Source organism: Chrysochloris asiatica, unplaced genomic scaffold, assembly GCF_000296735.1.
Source record: "Chrysochloris asiatica unplaced genomic scaffold, ChrAsi1.0 scaffold00002, whole genome shotgun sequence".
Taxonomy (NCBI): Eukaryota; Metazoa; Chordata; class Mammalia; order Afrosoricida; family Chrysochloridae; genus Chrysochloris; species Chrysochloris asiatica.
The window spans coordinates 30,397,800-30,407,343 of NW_006408520.1; the positions used below are offsets into that span (position 1 = coordinate 30,397,800).

The 9,544-nt window shown below is 35.3% G+C and overlaps 1 protein-coding gene across 1 annotated transcript in view; it reads right to left on the reverse strand.

The window, feature by feature from the left end:
- HS2ST1 (heparan sulfate 2-O-sulfotransferase 1) overlaps nucleotides 1-9,544 on the reverse strand; it is a 220,169-nt gene that overhangs the window by 42,878 nt on the left and 167,747 nt on the right. Inside the window, exon 2 of the mRNA XM_006830984.1 lies at nucleotides 5,608-5,846. Coding sequence (XP_006831047.1) covers nucleotides 5,608-5,846 — 239 coding nt within the window. The remainder of the gene's footprint in view (nucleotides 1-5,607; nucleotides 5,847-9,544) is intronic.

A 9,544-nucleotide genomic window follows, 5' to 3' on the forward strand; every position in this document is an offset into this window, starting at 1 on the left:
GAGGGTTACTGACTAATGATGCTCCCATCAATCAGAGTAACTCACTCTACTAGTAATTATCAACACTGGCATTCTGAACTATCAGAATTGAGTCTATTTACTCACACATATATTAATTCAACAAAAAGTTATGGAGTATCTCCTAGTTGCCAGAGTCGATACCCACTCATGGTGACCCCGTATGTTTCAGAGTAGAACTGTGTCCCATACGCTTTCAATGGCAGATTTTTGGGGGGACTAGATTACCAGGTTTCCCAGGGAATACACTGGGCAACCAAGACAGATGAGGTTCCTACCCTTAAGGAGTTTATTGTATAATGGAAGATAGGCAGTAAACAAGATAATTTCGTAAGTACTAAGAAGCTTATAGAAAGAGTGATATGAAACAAAGTAATTTAGAAAATGTTTTTTTTTAATATAATGGCTAGGTAAGGTTTTTCTAAGAGGATGCAATTTAAGCTAAATTCTTAAATGGGTTAACATGAAGCCAGTTGTGGAAGAAATACCTTTTACAAAAAATGTTAAGTGTAGAAGTCTTCAAGTGGCAAAGGCTTGGTGCAATGAACCAAAGGAAATCAGTGTGCCTAGTGAATAAAGTGTTGGAGAAGTGGACAAGGGCTAGATTCAAAAGGGTGTGATGGCCTAGGTAAGGAATTTGGATTTTGCTGAAGTAGGATATGAATTTGAGATAACTGTCCCACCATCCTAGAGTCCTGGTGTGGTGCTGTGGTTTAATGCACCAGACTGCAAAGCCGTTTGAACCACAGGTCAGTGGTTCAAGCTCACCAGTAGCTCCTTGGAAACTCTATACAGGGTCGTATGAGTTGGAACCGACTCGACAGCGCACTTACAACAACAACAACATCCCACCATCCTAATACGCAGCTTCCCATACTCCCAGTGAGAATCATGGTCTAGATCTCTGCTAAATCTAACAAACCAGTTAACAGCTTTGGTATTCAAGTAGAGGTTCTTCAGAGATGTAGAATATCAGGATGCCTATCGGTCCTAGTGAATCAGAATTTGCATTTTAACAAGTAATTTGTTTATCTAAAGACTGATATGCACTCATCCAAAGTGTTGCTCTGAAAAGTCAGTATCTGCAACTAATAGCAAAGAGTAGGCTCTAGCCTTTGGCCAGTGCCGCCATCCTGCAGTAATCACCAAGATGATGAACACAAAGGGAAAGAGGTGGAGGAGAAGGCCTTTCAGAAAACAGAAGGTCATTTCTTTGGCCACATATATGCGAATCTACAAGAAAGGTAATATTGTGGACATCAAGGGAATGGGCACGGTTCAAAGAGGCATGCCCCACAAATGTTACCACAGCAAAACCAGCAGAGTCTACAATGCGACCCAGCATGCTGTTGGCATTATTGTGAACAAACAAGTCAAGGGCAAGATTCTTCCCAAGAGAATTAATGTGCGCACTAAGTATATTAAGCTCTTTAAGAGCTGAGACAGCTTCCTAAAGTGAGTGAAGGAAATTGATCAGAAAAAGAAGGAAGCCTAGGAGAAAGGGATCTGGGTTCACCAGTCTGCTCCCCCTAGAAAGGCACACTTTGTGAGAACCAATGGAAAGGAGCCTGAGCTGCTAGAACCTATTCCCTATTAATTCATGGCAAAATAGGAATGAAATAAAGATGTTTGATGTGCACAAATGCCAGGTCTTTGGTTGTAATTGTGTGGAGGTGTGGTGTCCCACTCCCATCCAAATACACAGTATTTAAAGCACATTGTGTTCCCCAGTTCACTTGATAATAAATACTTTTACTATTGAAAAAAAAAAAAAAGTAGGCTAATACAAATGATCAGAGGTTGGCTTGGCAGTGAATTAAAAGTGAGGGAAATATTACTGTTGTCTTCTTGTTATTTTTGTTGTTAAATGCCACTGAGGTGGTTCTAATACATAGTAACCCTGCACAGGGTTTCCAAGGAGCAGCTGGTGGGTTTGAACCACCGACCTTACGGACCACTTCCAATGTCTTAACATAAAGGGGTTAAATATGATCAGAAACCAAAATATAGGAGAACAAAGAAGTATTCATAAATTAAGATCTTAAAAGATGTTGCAGATTACACCTATGTGATATAGTTACATTAAAGATGAAATGTTCTCTATTGTAGAGATATTTTCCTGAGACCACAGCAAATACCATTTTCCAACAATGCCTATCTACTAACCAAGTAGAGTTTGTCTCAAAAGATACAACTCTAATAACTAAATCCACCTCATTTGTATTAGTCTTCTTATCACTTATATTTTCAAATGCTTATCTTTCTTTCCCTTGTAACTCTTCTATTTTACCTCAACTTTTTAATTTTGAAAAAATTCTAAACTACAAAAATGTTGAAATACTAGTAGTCAATACCCATACACTCTTTGACTAGATTCACTAATTGCATTTTGGTACTTTTATCTTTTTTTCCTCTCTTAATTTGTTTTGTACTACTTTAAAGCAGATTACAGGCATCATACTTCACCTCTAAAAACCTCAGTATACACTATTTATGAACAAAGCCATTATCACTTTTGACTTAATATTCAACCAACAGACCACACATTATACCAGACTAAATATATATGGGCTTTGCTTCTAACATTTTTCATATAAATAATTAAGCATAGAAACAATTTAGCACGGTTCCAAATACCATATGTACAAAGTATGTCTACAAAAGAACTGCAGCTAAAGACTGAGTGAAACCAAGATGAGTGAACTTCTGACGGGAAGGATAAGGTTCTATTATATCCCAAGATATTTTCTGAGTAAACTGGATTTAAATGGAAGACTGTGACAACAGAAGAGTCCATTAAAATCTTATCTTTTAAGTCTCACTTAAAACTGTTTCTAAGAGAAGAAGGAACAGTAAAAACATTTAATTCCTATTTAAGTAATAAAGTAGCTGAGAGTAGTACACAAGGATAACATAATAATGACATTAAAATATAAGTGTGTTACATAAGATGGAGTTTAAGGGCTGTTTTGAAAATTATTCTCAAAATATTTAATACAGTTTTGTAAGCTTAAATTTAGATCATAATTACTAATGGAAGGTGGAATAAAACACATTATTTAATATGACAGAAGAAAGGGGAAACAGCACATCTGATTTATTTAAAGAATTGCTTCCATAGAACAAGCAAATACTTTAAGATATTGTACTAAATCACCTATTGCCATTAAATGAATTCCAACTTACAGCAACTCTTCTAAGGACAGAATAGAATCGCCCCACAGAGTTCACAAGGCTGTAAAGGTTTATGGAAGCAGACTGCCCTTGCCTTTCTCCCACAGAATGTATGGTAAGTTTCAACCACTAACCCTTCAATTAGCAGCTGGGCACTTTACTGTATCATCAGGGCCCCTTAGATATGATACATTGAAAAATAATGTTTAAGATATAAGCCATTCCTAATTACAACCAAAAGGTTTTTAAACTAACAGCTGACATTTTGAAGTATAGCAATAAATGACTAAGACGCGTTTTCTACTCTGTCCCACACAAACATATTTTCAACTTTGTTCAGTATGTAATCCAAATGCTTTTAAGATAGCATTTGTACTTGTCTTCCACAATTTTTTTCTATCTGTAACAAAAAAACTATTAAAGGAAAATGTACTATTACATGATGACTGCAAATGTCCTATCTGGTGAGTTTCTGAAGATTTATATTTCAAGGGGAGGGGAGGGAACGCTGATGTCATCATCAGACAACTTTGTAATGCTGGACACAAATGCTCCTGAAAATTGAAGCAGACATCTAACATTATTTCTCAAAAAATTACTACTAAGGAATTTGAAAATATGTGTACATTAGAAACGTTCTTTTTAAAACAAGATATATTCTGAAAAGGTAGCTTTAAATCCTACTAAATAGTGTATAAAAACTGAGTACTTAGTACATTTACCCTTGAGATGTACAATAATACATAATGAATAGTTTTTATGACCACTTAGCTAAATAAGCTCATGTTTCTTCTCATTTACAGAAGAATTATTTAACTTGGTGGATGGATGCAGATTTTTGGTTCTAAGAGAAAAAGCAATCATGAATCCTGCAGAGAGCTAATAATTATATGGACGGATGATACACCATATATCACTAGGCTTTATAGACACTTTCTAACAAGAAAGCCAGCATTAATTTTGTGTATCAATATTATCTTGCTTATGTTTTATATTTATTCCATATAAATTGATAATTCTCTAACAATGAAACAAGTTAATCTATTTTCAAATACAGGCAGTCACTGATTTACGATGAGGTTTCATTCCGACAACTCTGTCATGAGTTGGTTTTTTCCAGTTTTCATTACTATTGCCTTTCATTTTCAGTATCTTTATGAATCCATTCTTTGTCTTTGGGGGCTAGAACATCTGAGAATGATAACATCAGCAAATAACAAGCTACAACAATGTATGTAGTACATGCTACTAACAACAGAGGGAAAAAAAAGCAACAAAAAATCCCAAAAAACAAAGACGGTCGTAAGTGTGGTTCACTGTAATTCGAATATATGGTAAGTCAATGATGACCAATACATAAATGCCATTCTAACTGTAAGACTTTATTGCAAATACTTTTCTAATAAGGCCATTATAATATTTAATTCTATATAGTATTTTCTTTGCATGAGGTCCAATTCCCACCCTCTTTAATATTTATAGACTGAACTTTCATTTATTTATAATTATAGTTCAGAACTGCAGGCACTGGGGAGATGTGTGCTTTTACTGCTACAGTGACGGGTAAACTTGAATTCATGAGATAGCTTCTTTCATTTCTGTTAAAACCATTTTATTAAATTATCTATCTAAAATCTCAGAATTTAGAAGACAAGATTATGTTAAAAATAAAAGCCAAAGTCTCAGTTCTCTAGGAGTTTAAGGCTAATTATTAAATATTTCTCTATCATAAATTGGAGTCCTGGTGTGGCGCTGCAGGATAAACAATGGGCAATCAAAAGGTTGGCGGTTCAAACCCACTAGCTGGAAGCACCTCTACAGGGACGCTATTAGTCAGAACCAACTGGAAGGGACTTAACAACATCATAATTTGGAGACAATATAGTGATTTTTATTGCAAGGTATCTTGCCAAAAATATTTAATGGTTTTAAAGGTTGCCATGCCAAAGAGCATCAATTTTCTCTTCAGAAAACCAAGCCATTCATTAATTATTTGATAGATATGTGAATACATACTCCATGCAAGTAAATGTGCCAAATATTGTGAAGAATATAAAATTATACAAAACTTGGTTAGTCCCTTTCCCTGAGAGACTAGCATAAAACCAAACCAGTTTCCATGGAGTTGATTCTGGCTCATGACGACTACATGTGTGTCAAAGCAGTACTGTGTTCCCTAGGGGTTTCAATGGCCGAATTTTCAGAAGTAGATTACAAGGCCTTTCTTCTGAGGTAACTCTAAGTGAGCTTGAACCTCCAACCTCCAACCTCTTAGTCTAGTGCATTAACTGTTTGCACTACCCAGGGACTGGAATCAGCATACACGTCTTTCTGAAATGCTGTATCCCTTTGAGATGAAAAATTTGAGTGAGAAAATATCAGGAAATATTTGTGCATTCCTTAAGTGGTGTTTACCTGATCTTGTAGTGACATCACTGGATTATTTTTGGTAGTGTTGATGTGAAGGACATGGTACTTATTCTTTGCACAAAGGTCATAGGCGATATTGGTAAAAGAGGTGCTTGCAGTTTTGGGGACTCTGTTATAAATGATGACCATGTCCTCTTCCTCATCTAAAGCTGCATCTTGCCGCGGGCCATCCATTGTATGTCGCTGATCAATTTCTCTCACTTCATGTCTTGCAATAGCCCTTTCTGCAAGAAAAATACATAAGAATTAGGTTTCTAGTAAGACTATAAGGAAATCATGAACACGGAACTGTGGACCATAGTAACAAAAGCCAAAAGAATGTCTTTTTTTAAGAAAGGGCAAATGACCATGGTACAATAAATATAGATAGAGTTTGAGTTTTTATAATGAACAATCCAGCTGATTATAAAATAGTGAGAGCCTGGAACCTCATTCTCCTAGTCAAGGACTGGGTAAGAAGAGCAGTTGAAGAAAAGCTTTGAGGATCAACTCAGAATTGCCTTTGAAGGGTAATCCACATGCATATCAAGAATAAAGGAATAAACAGAGTTATCAAGGTTAGAGTATCTTAGATCAGAATGAAGTTCAAAAGTCACTTCACATTCTGAAAGAATTTCTAGAACTTGAGTTAATTCTCAAATACACAAAGAAAGACCGTATGGAATCTTAAACTTCACAGTGAAAAAAGGGGACCTAGAAATAAATTCAAAACAAAGATTTTGAAATTTACTATTCAGGATTTATCAGAATTGTGGCAGGACAGTGACTATAAATACTGATGTGATTTCAAGTAAGAAAGGTAACAACATTACAATCCTTTTTTCTTGTTGCTGGGTTAAAGGTTAAGTCCTGGCTATTTTAATCCTTATATCTCATGGTTCCTCTAATTCAAACAACCATCTAACACACAGTTAAAAACCAGCTGTCTTTTGCTTTCTAGACCCCCTATTTAATGAAAACTTCTAATATTTCTTAGAATACGAAAGTAAGAAAGGGAGAGATAGGGATGGTGGGAGGAAATGAGAGAAAAAACCTCTAGCAAGATTACAAATGACTTAACACAACACGTGTTTTGAAACTCGATATAGAAGTGGTGGTTGCACAACCCTGAATGTACTAAATGTCACCAAATGATTCACTTTAAAATGGTTAATTTAATGTTATGCAAATTTTATCTTAAGAAAAAAAAATAAAGGAGAAAGTATTCTAAAATATATTATTGCTGTTGTTAAGTGCCATCCAATTTTGACTCACAGCAACCCTGTGTAGGGTGTCCAAAGAGCAGCTGGTAAGTTTAAACTGCCAACCTTGCAGTGCTTATCACAGTGTCACACCAGAAGTCTATTATAAAATATAGCTATCTTATAATATGTTGTTGTTGTTGCTAAGTGCCAACGAGTCGGGATCCGACTCATAGCGACCCTGTACAGGGTTTCCAAGGAGCAGCTGGTGAGTTAGAACTGCCGGCCTTAACGGCCCAAACCGAAGATGCAGTTTACCGCTCTAACGGGCAATGCCACACCAGAAGCCCATCTTATAATATGGGTTCATTTTAATAACAATAACATTAAAACAACCCTATGAAGCACTATTACTATCCCTAGATGAGGAAATGAAACTGTAAAGAAATTAGTGTCACCAGCTGAGAATTGCCTCCAGAGTCTGCGCCACATCATTCTGGTTCTGAGATTTACTGTGTTTCTATTATTAAGATGTTAAGGAGCCTCACAGTCATGTCATAGTATGACATTATTACCTGGATGGTGCAAAAGGTTAAAGCACTCAGCTGCTCATCAAAAGGCCAGAGGTTTGTGTCTACCCAGAGGTACCTGAGAAGAAAGGTCTGCCGATCTACTTTTGAAACATCAGCCACTGAAAACCCTATGGAGTCCAGTTCTAGTCTGACACACATGGGGTACCATGAGTCAGAACCAACTTGACAGCAACTACTTATTATAGAAGTATACTTCCTTTATAAAATACTATAGCTAAAATTCAGAGGGTAGCTGATTGAAGGCTTAGTTTTTATATATTTCAACTTCTTTGAAAAATAATATTCTAGAACAAAATGGGAGTCCAACTAATCTATTTTCCCTCTCTTGGGCGTTAACAAGATAGTCCATCTCAAATCATCTTTCACCTATTTACAAACACCTCATGTGAACTGTGATCATTCAATTTCCATCTTTTCTAAAACTGAATGTCATTGTAACAAATGGCATATATGAGAACACAAAACCATTCTGAATCCAACTAATTGGGGAAAATAACTTGTGGAGAAAGGTACACTGAGTAAGCAGGGCTTTGAAAGGTGGGGATGGATTTCAAACTGTCAAGAAAAGCAGAGGAAGAAGGTGTGAAAACTTAAGGGATGGCATAAAGTTGGTAAGTAACAAATACACTGGCAAATTTGACTATAAAATCATTTTACAATAGTGTGATGCAGCCACATAAACTTCTATGGCAGATTTCAGCTACAATGATGGGCACATAATAATCACAGTAACAACTCCTCCACTTAGTGAGACTTTATTATGGGCTAGAACAATGCCAGGAGCCCTGATGGCTTAGTGGGTTAACTGTTGAGCTGATACAGTGTTTGTCCACAACCCAATATCAAATGAAGTAAGAAAATGCAGAAATACAGATGGAAGCAATCCAGAGACAACGGAACAAGTGCTTACCTACTCTCCCATAATTCTAGTTTATTCAGTGTTACCAGATCTTTCTTAGTCTAGCCTAAGAAAAAATAAAAAACATATCTATTACTGTAAGAATTCAAGTAATTGGAAAGAATCATAATGTACTATGTAATTTTAAATGATGAGAATGCTGTGATAATTCATAAATCCAAGTCCATTCTTCACACTGGAATTACTAACTACTTCCATAAACATCCATAAACATAAACTGAAAATCTATACATTTATAAGTCTTATATCAAGTCATAGAGATAAAATTGTTTCTGAAGACTTTGGTAGTATAATATTATAATAGTTTATATAAGATGCCATGGAGATCTCCAAAAAGAATTCATAGAGGAAGTGGTTGAGAAAAAGGAGTAAGCCCTTTCTAAATCGACAAATGAAAAGGGAGACCCTAAATAAAGTTCTCCGAGGCATTATACTGCAGGGTGCAGTTAGGCCCTGAAAGTGGTCCTCAAGGAGCTACAATGTAGGAGAAGGCAGAGGCAAGATCACAGTGGCTTACTGTCATCCTGAGACTCACTGGTTTCAAAACCTCTTTATATATTTTAATAAAGACTCTACAGAAATTTGTTTATGTGGATTATTTATATGAATGCTATATTCTTAAAACTAAGAAATTAAAATATTAATTCATTTATAGATAATATTATAAAGCTATGGTTAGAATAAATTACATTGTTTGAAAAATAATTTTCAAACAAAAGTATGTTTATTAAAAAGTGACATTATTTTACATTTTTGAAAAAAAAATGTCTGGCTTTAGAGCAGGAAAAGTGGATTTTATCTACTCTTCAATTCAAAATGCTATCATTATTTTGGTTAACATCTATGATTCAAAATATTGGTTTCAGATACATAGTTTGAAAAACAGTAATTTCAGGTAATTGCAAACATTCTTTTTAGAAACTGCACTTGAACTCAACAAGTGGTACTTTCATAAACGTAAGCTGCAATATGATATAAAATCATATTAACTTTTCATATACATATTGATTTAACTTGCACTGGTCATCTGGAAAATACTGATTCATGGAATTACCTATATCTTGCAAATGCTAACACATTACAATACACAATACAATACATTATCATACACAATACAATACTACCCAAATCATATTATCATATTACTATAAATCTCGTAAGATGAGAATGAGACATATGCTCTTTTCACCTCTTAATTCTAGAACTTTTAAGGGCATTTGTGGGTGTGT